This window comes from Neurospora hispaniola (genome assembly GCF_033458365.1).
Source record: "Neurospora hispaniola strain FGSC 10403 chromosome Unknown B0T23scaffold_1, whole genome shotgun sequence".
NCBI classification, from domain to species: Eukaryota; Fungi; Ascomycota; class Sordariomycetes; order Sordariales; family Sordariaceae; genus Neurospora; species Neurospora hispaniola.
Genome location: NW_026944406.1, coordinates 940,553 through 955,751, shown reverse-complemented (window position 1 = coordinate 955,751; position 15,199 = coordinate 940,553). Strand labels below are relative to the sequence as shown.

General features: G+C 51.3%; 3 protein-coding genes across 3 annotated transcripts; 1 reads left to right on the top strand and 2 right to left on the bottom strand.

Annotated features, from left to right (window-relative positions):
- Positions 1-35: 35 nt before the first annotated feature.
- On the bottom strand, positions 36-2,327 carry B0T23DRAFT_4862 (clock-controlled protein 8). Its single transcript, XM_062841344.1, has 2 exons — positions 1,396-2,327; positions 36-1,338 (listed from the first exon to the last, which is right to left on the bottom strand). The coding sequence occupies exons 1-2, from the start codon at positions 2,150-2,152 to the stop codon at positions 125-127; spliced, it is 1,971 nt and encodes a 656-aa protein (XP_062696589.1). The 5' UTR covers positions 2,153-2,327; the 3' UTR covers positions 36-124.
- Positions 2,328-6,774: 4,447 nt separating this feature from the next.
- On the top strand, positions 6,775-8,662 carry B0T23DRAFT_4811 (AP-1 adaptor complex mu subunit APM1-like protein). The gene is made up of 4 exons (XM_062841336.1): positions 6,775-7,008; positions 7,090-7,218; positions 7,338-8,435; positions 8,510-8,662. The coding sequence occupies exons 1-4, from the start codon at positions 6,970-6,972 to the stop codon at positions 8,588-8,590; spliced, it is 1,347 nt and encodes a 448-aa protein (XP_062696588.1). The 5' UTR covers positions 6,775-6,969; the 3' UTR covers positions 8,591-8,662.
- Positions 8,663-9,773: 1,111 nt separating this feature from the next.
- Positions 9,774-11,261, bottom strand: B0T23DRAFT_433921 (uncharacterized protein; the record flags this gene model as incomplete). Its single annotated transcript, XM_062840477.1, has 3 exons — positions 10,899-11,261; positions 10,011-10,845; positions 9,774-9,949 (listed from the first exon to the last, which is right to left on the bottom strand). The coding sequence occupies exons 1-3, from the start codon at positions 10,908-10,910 to the stop codon at positions 9,774-9,776; spliced, it is 1,023 nt and encodes a 340-aa protein (XP_062696587.1). The 5' UTR covers positions 10,911-11,261.
- Positions 11,262-15,199: the final 3,938 nt, after the last annotated feature.

Genomic DNA, 15,199 nt, shown 5'->3' with positions numbered 1-15,199 from the left:
CATAACATGAGTTTTCAATCGCCGAAACCCCTGACCACCGAAGCCATCCTTCTTTTTTCAATAACAAACAAATTTTTGTAACAAGAGATGCTCGCTGCGGTTTCCTCACATGTCACAAGAGTCCCTACCTCATGGGAATATCACCATTGATGGTAGCGACCTGGGGAAGGGGTTGGTCAATCAAAGGTCGAATCTCCTGCTCTGCGCCGTTTGTAGGGGTCATTTGGTTCATCTTCTTGTTCCTCCAATCCTCCGCGTGATCGGTCGCGGTACGAATGATCTCCATGATCTGAGAGAAAATGTGCAATCCCTCCTTGCTAAAAGAGAGAGCCACCTTGGCAGCCTTGCGCACAAGTGCATTCGGGTCTTGCGTGTTTGGTTGCTCGCTCGAGGTAGTGGTTTTGCTAGCCTGACTCCAGACCATGGGCAGGCTGAGCAGATGGTGCCGAACAAGGTTGCCGGCATTTTCGGGCAAGGCAGCGCCAGTGTAATTGGCAACAACCGAAGAGACGTCCTTAATGTTGGAGTAAATGCTCTTCCGAAGTTCAGTCATACGCTCCACCAGCCGCGTACGATCTTCTTCCGGCGCGGACCCGTTGGTCATGACATGGTCTTCACCATCCCTCCTGGTTGTCGACCTGTCATACTGATCAAGTACTGAGCTCAACTCGTTGGTGCCCTGCTGGAGCGTGTTGGTCACATCCCTCAACGTCTCAAGCACATACTTGAGCGAACGTAAACTTTCTTCCTTCATGGTCTCCTTGAGACTGGACGTGGTCACCTGGACCCGTCCGTTCCCCAGCTGCGCATGGAGAGCCGACTTTGGATCGACTGCTTGGCCATTTTGTTCAACCGTCTCAGAGTAAGCTGGCGATCGCTGGTCGTCATAGGCGGGCAACGTCTCAATGGTGCTGACCGAAGTCCGGCGGGATGCATCAGCAGTGGGAGCTTCTGAGAACCGTGCCTCGCCCCCTGTACCGTTTGTTGGTCTCGAAGTCATATGTCGCTTGTTCTGGCCACTCTCACGAGTATCACTGGAACTTTTGGTCCGCTTTCCAAGAATCCATCTGACGCCGGACTCGATCCCGGTTCTGCGACCGACATTGTTCACCGTGTCCGCGACAGGTATTAGCGAGCCCTCGACGTATTCGAGGCCTGATCTGATGCGGGGAGAGAAGTTCTTAGTCTTTGTATAGAGGTGAGAAGATCGCTGTACCGTGCTTTCGATAATGGGATGGGCTGTAGTTATTAGCGACAACAGAGGCTCGGGTTCTTGGTTCTGGTCCGTCATCCCACGACGCAGTGGCGCATTACGGTTGGGAGGGGAAGAAACTGAATCTGGGGACCCATTGTTAGGAGCTGATAGAATGCTACATGTGCTTGCGAGAAACATACCGGTTTTCAATTCGTTCAGGGCGGAGATGGCCATCATGACCTGCGGATCATCCAGGCTGACACTGGTCGATCTTCGGTCATGACGCTGCTGGGGAGATGCGCCACGTCCATCGTTGTCACTCTCAGCATAGTAGGCTGACAATGGGTTGGAGTTGGGCCAGACGAACTTTGGAGGAGGTTGTGGTGTTGGCGTTGGCTGCAACGAGCTTCCGACATTGAGCGAGGCTATCGAAGGGAGAGAATGATCCGAGCTGCTCCTTTTGCGGTCCAGCTGAATAGGGGGAAGTTCGGTCGTAGGGCTGCCATCAAAGAGCGATAATGGTGCCGGCTCACGGGTCTGGAAACGGTTTGACGATGGCGAGCGTGATCGTGGCTTGTTGGGCTGTAGTCCGTTTGAGGGAGGATGCAGAACAAGCGGCGGCAGCGAGGATAAGGAAGAAGCCGAAGCCTGCATTGTGGACGACGAAGATGCACTCAGTGCGGGCGAGTGCGTCGAGTCCCAAATAGGGGGCAGCGTCGGGTATGCAGGCAGGGCAGACAGGACAGGAGCCGAGGTGTTGTCGGCCTGCTCCTGTTTGGGGACCGGTACAGGATGCTGCTGTTGCTGTTGCTGGTGGTGTTGGTGCTGTTGTTGATGTTGATGTGCTTCATAATGCTGGTGGTGTTGCGGTGGTTGCTGATACTGCTGGTGCTGCTGGTGCTCGTGCTGCTGCGACGACGGCGAGTGCATGTGACGATGATGATGATGATGTTCCATGCTACCTGGCTCGGATGGTGCCGTCACCCGGACGATTTCCAACGTTGAGATTCGCTGTTGCCGGCTACCGAGTTTCCACTTTTTCGTATCCGCACCCTCGTCGCTAACTTGATTTCGTACTTGAGGACAATGCGCTGGCTGTGAAAGCCAATTCCAGCGGAGTCGCGACTCAGTCGTGCAGGGTCGAAGTGGAATCGGTCGAGGCAATCGCTGCTGTGCTTTCTGACATGTGCCGCCCAACAAGAGACGTGCTGCCAACGGGCCTTATGTACGGATGTTGTCTGATGTGTCCAAGCGTCGGAGCTTCTGAACGGAGCCGCCGTGCGGTAGATGCGGTTTAATTGAGACTGGATGGGCCCAAAAGGTTCGGTTTTTTTTTTTTCGAGGTGGCAAAAGTGGAAGCGCGGCGGCGGATGGAGTTGCCGATGCAGAGAAAGAGAGAAAAAAAAAGTATGGATGCTGTGTTGGGAAGCGCAGACTTCAAGACCGGAAAAAGAATTGGATCGCGGGTTGTCAATGCTTGAGACAAGGTCCCTATTTCAACCACTATCGCTGTTGAAGGGAATGTCGCCTAAACGTTAGGTATGCGGAGAAGCAAGGAAGAAACAGAGACTCCCAAGAAAACAACAAGATCCAAGTTCGGTGAGGGTTAAGTTGGTTGTTGGTAAAAATGGCGTGGTGGTGGTGTCGAACATCAAAAAGTGCTTGAAGAAAAGCCAATGGATGGAAACATGCCCCGGGAAACATGAAGGAAGGATTCGACGAGACGGGAGAGGACCTAAACACTCACCAAAAAAAAAGGGCGGACCACTCACCTCACATGCTCTGGCAGTCACGCTCGGTGACATTTTGTGCCCTGTACCTACGTGTAGTGGAAGACGGTGGGATGACAGGACGGTTTGTAGCGCCCGTCTTGGCCTGGAGTCAATGATGGATACTGTACTTCGTTACTTCAAGTTCGTTACACTAGACTGGACTGTGCGAATTGTCTCAACTTGTTTTCCATGTGAGCTTCAAAGATATCAGATGTCAGTGAGAGACAGGGCGGCATCTGATAGTGTATCAATGCTCGTGCATAGACTTTGCACCGTGGGGGGCCAAACTGGAAAAACGGAGATGGAAGAAGCTCATCAAAGCGGAAAAGCACGTGGGAATCACAAGCCCCATTTCCTTCCATAGTCGCTGCTACTTATGGACCTTTTCACCCTTTCTCGTACATGAATGAGCCCATCGATTGACTCCGTAATTATCGTTCGAGCTTGTTATTCCTTTCAAAGCATGTCGTGACTGACTATGCGAGACCAATCCGACTACCCATGTAAGAAGGGCCTCCCGAGTTTTCGGAAATGGTTTAATTGGCATCCGTTCCCAAGAATTGGATACATGACGTGAATCTGTACTTAGGTGGGTTCCTCCCAACAAACATTCCATGGTGTTGTTTCTTGGTCTTCTTAGTGCCAAAGGGCAACGCCACGTCGAGGTCAGGCGGCCACAAAATGCAGCTATCTCCGAGGCTGGAATTAATCATTGCTGCCACTCTTGTGCTCAATTGTCTAGATACAAACTGGACGTCCAACGTAGCTGTGGTTTGTTCCGTTCCCCTCCCCCAATGCTGTTGGGCAATCCGCATTGGGGTAGCTGTCGTGGCTTTCAGCTGTTTTCACATCCAATCCCCATCTTACTAGCCTTGCTGGCCAGTCCAACACTCTAGTAACGAGACCCTTAATTACACTGGCGATGCCATTTCACAATCGGTATTAGACATGATTGACCCCATCGCGGACCCGTTGCAACTGTGCACGTTGACGTGCCCTGATGCTCTGCATTAGCTGCTGCTACGTATACCGCCCATGTAGGTGCTATGTACGCTGTATGTACCCCATACGCCGAGCTGCAACTCTGCGCTGGATTCAATGGGTGCTGCTGGGCTGGGGTAAAAGCGCAAAGAACGCCATTCATTATGAGGTTTGTTGCTATCGCGAATCCCTCGTCCTCTTGGCCCCTTGACTTTCAAACGTTCCCTTTGGCACTGTTGTCCCTCCCTTGACCGTCACAACAACCGATCGCCGTGGGGTCCAAGTACCACTGACAGTGTGAGGCGCTCTGCTTTCGGACGTCAGGTTGGAACCACATATCACGAAAACGGGACTGGCGAAACGGGAGTGGGAGAAAGAGACAGCACACAAACATGGCCTTAGAAAGCATGTGAATTGATGATGACGAGCCTCGACGGTACGATCGGCATCATCTCACCAACTGCATCCCAACAATTCCAGCAACATGGATATAGTGACATACAATGATATCAGACATCTGCCAGCTGCAACGGTATCCATCCGTGCTTGCCGATCGCCAACAGCCATGTTGATGATCTATACAACTGAACAACCACTGTCATTTACTACTAGCTCATCACGAAGCTCATATAGCAGGTTTACACCTCCAAGTCTCGTACCGTCTTACCGCCCTAACTTTTGACCGAGTTTTATTTTCAAGACAGCAACTTTTGGCGACTTGGGGCAAAATCGCCTATCGTATCCAGCATGTGTTAGGTAAAATAAACGGACATAAGCCACCAAAACGGAAGACAGACTAGTCTACTCTGCAAACCCTTTGTCGCAGTCCCAGGGATAGCCTGTCGATCCACCATCACATGCAAGGCGAAAGACTGTCGGTTCTCCCACGGCCACTTTCTGTTTCCCTGCACCATATCGAAGCTCCTACTCCAATCCCTCCCCACGACTCACACTGATGAGACTAATGTCCACACCAGCAGGCAGCCTTTCAGGCTTTTCCGGACACGGCCAGCATCACTAGTGGCGGGTTGTTGGATAAATCCGCATTCCAGAACATCGTGATTGTAGGCGTTCCTGACATTCAAACCAGGCTTTTCATGTCTATACTCCTCCTATGTTGCGGATTTGTTGTCTTGCTCTCCCCGAAAATAAGGGTCCAGGGGTCCAGCCGCACTAATCAAGCGAGGAACAAGAGGGAGAAAAAAGAAAGAAGAAAAAAATAAGGGGGAAAGACGTTGACTCAGTGAAGCTGCCGAGATGGGATGTCTCGTCCAGAGACAGATGTCAGTCTAACTGCCTGGCATGGCTGGCACGGCTGGTCGACTGGCTCACCGGCGAGGAACGAAAAGACCACCACTACCAGCGCCACGGGATTGGGAGCACCGAGACCAATAGCTGGATCATCACGTGCGGATTTTGGCGTTTCTTAGGAGCTGAGCCGGTGAAACGCTCCTGACTGCGGCACTGACTACGGCATTGACTTTCGGCAGTGTGTGTGGTGATATCGATCACTAATCAACCGGAGAGGGAGAGCATGCCGAGCGCAACGGGCCGACTGAACAGGTCCGCTTCCAAGTTTTGGTCCGTCGCCCGTCCCCTTCGGCCAAGGAACGAAGGAATGGCTGCTCCGATCCCAAGCATGAGATTTACCGGCCGGCCGGCGTGTACATACCGCAAAACGGGTGGGTGGGTGTCCGGCGACGGAAAACGATGATGAAATATGGCACTTTGCGCGCAGCACAACGATCAACGTCAAGACACACAAAAAGGTTCAAAACACCAAGCAAAAAACTTCTACGATGATGGAATGTGTGGAACCTCTGACGCCGCCCTAGTAATTTTGGTCATCTTCCCAAAGGAAGACAACATACATGGGCAGCTCTTATGGAGCCATTTGAAGAAATCAATCCCCTTCTTCTCCGCGTCGCGAAATCGCAGAATCACCATAGGACACGGTTCGAACCCCGACAGAATGCCGGAGCCGATGTGCATTTGCGATGTTCGGCACTGTCTGAGGACGCGTTGAAGAGAAAAAGAGGAGAAAAAAGGTGCAAGATTGAAAACGACGGGAGGGTTTCTCTAAAATACTTGCGACGGGAGGAACGGAGAAATTTTGGGTGGATCTGCCAGAGAAGCACAGACCTTTTTTTTTTTTCCCTCGAAAGACGGACAAAAGTTCAGCTGGGGCCGATGGGAAAGAGACTCGAAAGTCTGCCCCACTTCCTTCCATCGGAACACTTGTTGGGTCTTGCGCCGACGACGATGACCTAGAGAGCTTGAACAGCTGGGCTGGAGACCAATTAACCCCGATTCTCTGATGATGCTCCCGTCACGGAAATGGAATGGCAGCATGGAATGGAAACTGTTTAACTTCGACCCTGCCAAAACATGCCAAGCCTTTCTCTCTTGGGTGTGGATGTGACCGAGAGCCTGGCAAGGCTATGGGGGCCAGCTGACCGACAGCTGAAGCTGAAGAAGCTTCCACCTCAGACTTGTCACAAAGGGGAAGCTCGCTGACCACGAGTGCTTGGCATCAGATTGCTGCTTGGTGCTGTGAGCTCTGGTCTGGGCTGGCATTGCTGGCTGCCAGGGTGTTCTTGGCCTGTGCTTTTCGAGATCTGGATGCACCATCGCTTGTCACCACTTGTCGCGACCTATTGATAGCGGCAACTGCACACTCGTCCTCAGTTGTAGGATATCGTGGCTCGCCCGCGCTACACCTTTGATAAACAACAACGACTGTGATACTTTGTTTTCAGTTTTTGACCTTCAGCTCCTCGACGGGACTTCAACCACCCACGGCGCATGTTATAGCCCATTGACGAACCGAGTTCGAATTCACTTTTGGCGCTCGCGCCTACTCGATACCCCCCCTAATCGTAGCTTGCGCCTTGTATCACCAGTGCCCCTCCTCCGTTTCCGTCAACACCTTCTTCTCGACCACGACGCCGACGCCGACGACAACAACAACAACTTTCTACACTCAATCTCCCCAGACAATAACAGACACGACCGCCCACCATGGCGTCCGCCATTTTCTTTCTAGATCTCAAGGGCAAGGTGGGAAAATGCTCATCTGATGGTGTCGCGAAATCCACAGCAAAGCATCCAAAGCTGACCGCCCAATGCGCCCTCACTTAGACCCTCCTTGCCCGTAACTACCGCGGTGATATTCCCATGTCCGCCGTCGAAAAGTTCCCTATTCTATTAAGCGAAGCCGAAGAAGAGTCGTCCGCCGTACCACCATGCTTTTCCCACGAGGGTATCAACGTATGTTATCTACAAGCCCGTTGTCGTCGTCGTCCACCCTGCTGCCGCTGCTGCTGCTGCGAGAACCTCTTGGGCCACAGAATTGCTGAACACTTCTTTGGATCGTTACATATATATAGTACCTCTACATCCGCCATAATAACCTGTACCTTCTCGCCCTCACAAAACGCAACACCAACGCCGCCGAGATCCTGCTCTTCCTGCACAAGATCGTCGAGGTCTTCACCGAGTACTTCAAAGCGTTGGAAGAGGAATCGATCCGGGACAACTTCGTCATCATCTACGAGCTCCTGGACGAGATGATGGATTTCGGCTACCCGCAAACGACCGAGTCCAAGATCCTGCAGGAGTACATCACCCAAGAGTCGCACAAGCTCGAAATCCAAGCGCGCCCGCCCATCGCCGTCACCAACGCCGTCTCATGGCGATCCGAAGGCATCCGCTACCGCAAGAACGAAGTGTTCCTCGACGTGATCGAATCCCTCAACCTGCTGGTCTCGGCCAACGGCAACGTCTTGCGCTCCGAAATCCTCGGTGCCATCAAAATGAAGTGCTACCTCTCCGGCATGCCCGAGCTGCGCCTGGGCCTAAACGACAAAGTCATGTTCGAGACCACGGGGCGCACCACGCGGGGAAAAGCCATTGAGATGGAAGACGTCAAGTTCCACCAGTGCGTGCGCCTGTCGCGCTTCGAAAACGACCGCACCATCTCCTTCATCCCGCCCGACGGCGAGTTCGAGCTCATGTCCTACCGCTTGAACACCCAGGTCAAACCCCTGATCTGGGTCGAGTGCGTGGTCGAGTCCCATTCCGGTTCGCGAATCGAGTACATGCTCAAAGCGCGCGCGCAGTTCAAGCGCCGCTCGACGGCCAACAACGTGGAGATCATTGTGCCGGTGCCCGACGACGCGGACACGCCGCGGTTCCGGACGAACGTGGGGAGCGTGCACTACGCGCCCGAGAAGAGCGCCATCGTGTGGAAGATCAAGCAGTTTGGCGGCGGCAAGGAGTTTTTGATGCGCGCGGAGCTGGGTCTTCCTAGTGTGAGGGGCGACGATGAGCACGGCGGTGGCATGACGGGTGGATTTGGTGGCAGTATGGGTGGTGTCGGTGCCCCCGGGAAGGGAGCCAAGAGGCCGATTCAGGTCAAGTTTGAGATTCCATATTTCACCACGAGCGGGATTCAGGTGCGGTATTTGAAGATTACGGAGCCAAAGGTATTTTTTTTTCTTTACCCTCTAATTTTTTCCTCGAGCACCTGTGCCCCCTAGTTACTGACGATTTGAAACAGCTACAATACCCCTCCTTGCCTTGGGTCAGGTACATTACGCAGTCAGGAGATATCGCCGTCAGATTGCCTGACGCGGTATGAACGACGAGGACTTGGATACGGGCAAGAAGAAGCCTTTTTTTTTTTTTTAACAAACAACAGATGGTGGAACAGAAGACCTACAATTACCTACCCAGCTGGGGCATGAAGGGAGCGGCCACAGGACAGGTATGAATTCTGGCTGCCTCATTGAACACATCGGCTGTCCTCGGTTCCTACCCCTCCAGGTCGACGAGATATGCCCTGCCCAGGACGACGACATCCCAGGTCCGTGGCTCAATGTACAGATGGGGTAAAACGAGAGGAGAGACTTATGGCGCATGTATAGTAATGATGGCCCTGACACGACATGGATGGACGAAGTAGAAGGGAGAAACGGCTGGTTTATAGGTAGATGATACGTAGGTGTCACACACCGCAACATGACGTCCATGTCAAACAATATTCGATATAATATTTCTGCATGAACACAATCCTGTCAGGGATCAATGCAGTGGTGGTCCAAAAAAGGTTAAGAAGTTGGGCTCGCATGAATCAGATTAGTGCGCCCGGGTCGTCATCCTCGAGTGAAACAAATGATGTATGGGTGGTCATTCGTATTCCTATAGCCGTCTCCTCCTTTACTGTGAACGAACTGACAAGCGAGAAACAAATTATATTCCAGACCCTACGTGTACAGGAGACTGGCATCGTTAAAGAAAGAAAGGATGCAAAAAAACTATCTCGATGACCTATGTTACCATATGCAACCAAATTCCGCGATAAGGCTCAAAATCCCGCAAAGTCAACAAAGAAACACAAGTTAGTACTGAATCGAAAGGGGCCTCCCCCCTTTTTGCCCCCGAATATTGGTTGGACGAGCAGCCCAGCCCTCTCTTTGTCCAAGCCCAACTTCAGGCTAACATTACGGCAAAGGTGGGGGGAAGAAAGTATGTACAAAAGACTGGCTGACACAGGCATCGCGTAATAGAAGGAAGTAAGTACGAAGGTAAGAAACAGTCAGGGGTAAAGTAAATAAAAGACGATCATCATCCACTTCTCAGCCTGCCGTGAGTGGTTTTGATGGGTGCAACAGACGGGGGTAATACCTAAATGCAAAGAATACTGACTCAAAAAAAAAAGAATGAAAAAGGAGGATCGAAATACAGACAAGTGCAACAAGGCATGAGAAAAAAAAAAGAAAAAAGAGAAAGAAGAACAACATGGTGAAAAGACTGGTGGCCCATCAATGGGTCCCGACATCTCGAACCCATGCTCTATCAGCCTCAAACTCACTGATACTTGCAGTCTGATTTGCGTAATGTTCACTATAGTGTTCGGGGGATACTCCGGGAGCTTGATAGAGATCCAGACACACATGGACCAGGAACCCGCGGGGAATTGCGTCAGCTTGAGGGGGGTCTAATTAAGGTCAGTTGTTGAATAGTCAAATGAAATGCGGGCGATGACTTGAGAGGCTCACAGTATACTGGTGCTGAGTTAGGTCCTTGCCATAAGTTGTGCGTCCACCACTGTTGTTCAAACACCCAACCAGGATAGCGTGGCGGACTGTGAAAGGCCATGAGACCAATTACGATGGAGATTTCTCCAGAAAGGCCTCGAGACAGCGTCTGTGGCTCTTTGTGGTTCCTGAACACCTTAGGTACCAAAGATGGCATCCATGATGGGTTCCTGCCAGCAACCCAGGGGTGCCCATACGATTCACCATTCGCTTGGGAAATGCCATTGTTGTGGTCGAAGTGTAGCATGTGCCAACAACGGGCCGAGTCTTCGACATAGGCGTTGGTCCCATGCTCGCCCACATTACGCATGTAGCTATTGTAAAGGGATATGTCTCCGTCGGCAATAATGAAGGGGAGACATGGTGAGCAGGCAAATATGCTGTGTGCCTTGTAGTGGAAAGCTTGACCCAAGAACTGGCCATGCTCATGCCTGTAGATTCCGCCAGGTTGGCCCTCGACCAACCTGCGCCACGCATACTCGGGGGCTTCGGATACGATTCCATCTCTGTACCGAAAGACAGGCGCTTCGTTGTTAAGTCGGTAACCATTTCTAGTCAACGGCGGCAAAGTATTGTCCCATTGATCCCTGGGGGCAGGCGAGTTGCCGTAGGAAACCTCGTATTCAATCACCGAGAACAGGAAGGACACAGGCTCGACTGAAAACTGAGAGTTGTAGGTTGCGGTCGAGCTTTTCTTTGACGATGACTTGTGCTTGGAATCTCTGCCGCTGCTTCTATGATGTCGTTCACCATAGCCCTCGCCATGCAAGCTGGTTGTGGACCTTGCGTGATGGCCCTGGAAAAAGTTAGCACTGTCTACGAAGCAATGATTGAGGCTAGTATACTCACGTGTGAAGTCATAGTCTCCGTAGGTTGATAGAAACCTGGGCTGGATCACCGAAGTTGAAGATCTCTGGGCCCCAAGATCTATCAGAAATGACAGAGATGAGCTCCATCTTAAACCCATTTTCAACCCCCCCAAACTTCGACGAGAAACCGATGGAAAAAACGCTAACGCAGCGATGATGCCCAACAACATCCATGGCCTGTATTTTTATGAAATTAGGCGGAGCCATAACATCATCATACCACTATGATGCGGAACAAGGCCAAGTGGCTTGCCTTTACCACACCTCAAGACACGTGAGACCGGGTATGACAATATCTCGCGGAAGCCGACGGAGGTCAATACCCAGTGCGGCTTCAGATGTGACCAGCTAAAGTTGTTGTCTCATAATACATTCCGGCCTTTTTCGAAGTCCATGGTTTTCATCTTCGGAGGTCTTGTGGTCAGGGAACTGCTTCATGGCTGCTCTCCAAGGCCATGGATGTGTTCATGCATGGTTGGTCAAAGAACTTCAAGCCCGGCAGCTGACACAGCTGGTGATCGGCTCTGGTAAGGGAAATCGTTGACTTTCACGAGCCATAGCTGACCGCATGAGTTGACAGAAGTCCACCAGCCCTAGGCTGGCACTTAATCGATTTGGTTGTGGTAACCCGATGTGCTATCATTGGAGCATCGTACAAAACTCTTCCACTTGACAACCAGGACCAATTTGATGGCCGTTTACCCTTCGAGAATACGTTTCTATATCCGAGTCAGCATCTGTGGCTGCATATGGAGGATCGCTACTCGCGAACACTGTCTGGCTCAAGATACCGACGCTCCATGCGAGCATCTGTGGGATGACTGACGGCTAGCAGAAGCACCAAAACACCAATCATTATGCCACTGGCAATAGTAATATGCTATGTAAGAAGATCAGTAAGTGCCAATCAGGAGGATATCATGGGAGAAGCAGGGAAACGCTGTGAAACATAGACGGAACCCAATGCCTTTTTTTCATGGATCTTACAAGACAGACACTGGGGACTTTTTGACGAAGGTATTGCTAAGAGAGAGATCATGATTTCCCGGTTTCGAGGTTCGTTCTTTGCAGATACATCTGCTTCTGGTGACTCGTGGTAAGTGGGAGATCGGGGTCTCGTCTCCATGCAAGACACCGCAACCCTGCAGATGCAGAGTCATAGGCGACTCCAGAAGCCCTTGACCGCCCCAACCATTCAACCGGTGAGTAGCTGAACAGACAATCTGTGTCTGTTGGTGCTCTCTTCCGAAACAATCACATTTCCATCACGGACGCAGCCGACAATCCCGCAGAAGGAATGCGACGGGGACGCACCTTCGACGATGATTCTTGTGAGACCAATGTCTGTGATCTGATTCATCGACAACTCTTCTGCAAGCTATCAAGCATCACTGTTCGCGGCAAGCTCGGCAACTTTGCCTGCTGAATACTTGCCGTGGGCATCCCAGCAGGTGTCATCCGGAAAGAGTGCGATCAATATCTTTTGTAAGACGAAGACCACATTCTGCAGCGATACTGCCAAGGTCTAGGCTTCCGCCCTACACTTTGTTGTGGTTCCCAAAAAGAAAGCTGACTGGAGAATGTATATAGGATTTGGCAAGTAACATGCGATATGACGATATGGAGAGGTGGCTCACATATATACCGTTTGATATGTCTCTTCAAATACATGACCGTATCGAATGTCCTTCCAGAATTCTCCTCATCCACTGTCACTTGTTGCACGTTTTGCGGGCGTCTGCAAGTAAGTGATCTTGCTTAACCGTTACTATCTCCATGCTCACTGTAGCATCTGTCTTGAAGAGACCTTTCAAAAACATAGGTAAGCTTCATACTGTGAAGCAGAAAGCCGCAAAAGGTAGAAACAAGCCAATGGTGGAAAAGGAGAACTGCTCCACTAGAAGCGAAGAACGTGTGGTTCATTTGTGTTACTGTGTTAAAGACCCGATGCCCAACATCAGATACCACACTTGCAAATGGACTGTCTGTATGGGATATGTTTGAACGACCAGAGTTGCATATGACGTCTCTGACTGTACTTGCGCACGGGAGACACAGATCTCGGAAGCCGCACCGCATCAGCACAGGAGTCTAGTTTGAGAGAGGAGGACAATAGAGGGACGATGGTCGAGGGCGGTTGTGAATCGTTGGGTGGGAAAGGGGTGTTTCCAAGCGTGTCTACCTATGAGAGGCTCCGAATCAGTATCTGTTGTGTAATGTTACGCAATTCTTGACAGGGCGTCAGACACAGATGTCTTAGACTTGTTCGTGAGACAGGCCTTTTCTTTTTGGTCACCTTGAATTAGGCGCGAGCCGCGATCAGCGTCAAGGTCTGACTTCGGGCTGCCACTCTGGCTTATCCGCCGCGTCGTAGCCTTCCGACTCCCGTGATTTATGGCGTGATCCAACTACATGTGGCGTCTGTAGACTGGCTGTATAACTTGGCCGAGACTTTGAGTATTGTTTCTTGGTTCTTGGGAGTTGAGGGCGGATGCCGGTTGCCGGATCAGGGTGTCCGTTGTCGTGTTCAATGGGTGCGTTTCCGGCCTTGAAGGAATGGGTTTGAACTTGAGAAGAGGCAGGGAGGTCAAGGCGCGTAGATTTGGGCGACAAAGAAGGCAGAGAAGAGACTAGGTAGTCAGTAATGAGATGCCGCAATCCCGAACATAGGGGCTTGCAAAGTCTATACCTGTCGTGATGGCGAGGTCGTGATACGCCGGCAAGAGAAAAAGAAAGGAAGAAACCTGGAAGACACGGGAGAAAAGCACAAGCATCTGGTACCTGCACAACCGAAGTGCAGAAGTGGGTGAGACCGACGTCGGCACCTTCCATTTGTACAGTCTTCGGCATGGTGGAAGGCATGTCTGCCAGCTCATACAGGGAGACATCATTGACAAAAAAAATCAAGAATATTGCCAATTCCAGCGCCGGAGCCTAAACCCGGGTCTCTGAGAATCTCACTGTGGAAGATGAATTGAAACCTACTCACTGCAGTATGCAAAACCTCTAGGTCTACACTACATGGGAGACTTGGTGGTGTTTGTTTAACGCAAAGCACGAAGTGGAAGTCTGTCCTCAGAGGACCCGGAGCATATTCATCCTATCTCCTAGCGGGTGCCTACGTCAGGCGGAATCCTTCAAGGGGCTGTGCCTGCCAGATTCTGTCCGGCAACCTCCCGTGACCATGACCGGCCGATGACCTGAATGGGTTGGGGACGAGATGCGGCAGACTCCCGTTCTGATGGAAGGCGCGGGGGAGGACGCCATTGTTGCGCAGAGTGGCCTTTGACGTGAAACTCCCGTCGGACCGACACCAAGATGAACCTCCAGGGCGAGTCTCATTCTCTCCACGATCAATAACCAGCATTACGCCGGCCTTTCAGACACTCCAAAGTTCCCTTCGAAGAGGGACTTTCGCAAATCAGTAAACACTGGACCTTTAGATTAGTATACCTCTAGACTACCTGCCATCACCTCTCATACCCCTCGGTTGAACAGCCAAAATGTCGCTCGATATCTTGAGCATCCAGACCCATTTCACCTTTGCCTCCTCCACATCACACTAAAACACCCAAGTGTGTTTTTCCCTACCACCTTCATCCTGCTACCTGTCCCCGTTCCCACTGCTAACATCAATCCGCTCTGCATCTTCCTTCACCTCGTGAGAGAGAGACGTAGGCCATAATCCGGTAGTGTCTCGCCAGATGAATGGCGTGGAAGATGATCATGCTTTTTGCAGCAAACAAAGGACATCCCCTTCATAAGATCGCCAACGCAGCCCCAAGCCTCAAGTCCATCCTTCCTCCCCGGTTTCTTCTCAATTTCCCTACCCCGTCGCCCGTCTCAATCATTTCCGAACCCTCTTCCCCCTCAGTCCCCGGACTTCTCTACTTTCCCTTCCTCAGGGAGTAGGCACATCCCAAGAAACCAACTCAATATGGAAGTTCAGATTCTGATCCGTCCTGAAAACTAGTGTCTGTAAAACTTCTTCGCCGCTCTTACTTTCTTTTCCTTTTTTCTTTTTTTTCTTTTTCCTTGTTCTCAACTCTCAGCCACGCTGGCTTTCAGCTCTTTGTTCCGGAAGCTTCTACACTAGAAAGGTTTTTCCCTTTGCCGGAAACCCCATTGAGGGATTCCACTCTGTAAAAGTAAAAGGCACCCGTAGACACTCCTACATTATGCGTACAAAAGAATCAAGCAAGTATTTCTTTACACTTCAAAAAACCCCTTCGTCGTCCCACTGTTCCCCAACATATACCTACTCACAAACGCCCTAAAGTT

Coding starts and splice junctions, on each gene's coding strand:
- B0T23DRAFT_4862 (XM_062841344.1), bottom strand. CDS start 2,152: ATGGAACATCATCATCATCATCGTCACATGCACTCGCCGTCGTCGCAG. Junction 1,339..1,395: donor CCTGAACGAATTGAAAACCG/GTATGTTTCTCG, acceptor ATGGGTCCCCAG/ATTCAGTTTCTTCCCCTCCC.
- B0T23DRAFT_4811 (XM_062841336.1), top strand. CDS start 6,970: ATGGCGTCCGCCATTTTCTTTCTAGATCTCAAGGGCAAG. Junction 7,009..7,089: donor TTCTAGATCTCAAGGGCAAG/GTGGGAAAATGC, acceptor GCCCTCACTTAG/ACCCTCCTTGCCCGTAACTA. Junction 7,219..7,337: donor TTTCCCACGAGGGTATCAAC/GTATGTTATCTA, acceptor ACATATATATAG/TACCTCTACATCCGCCATAA.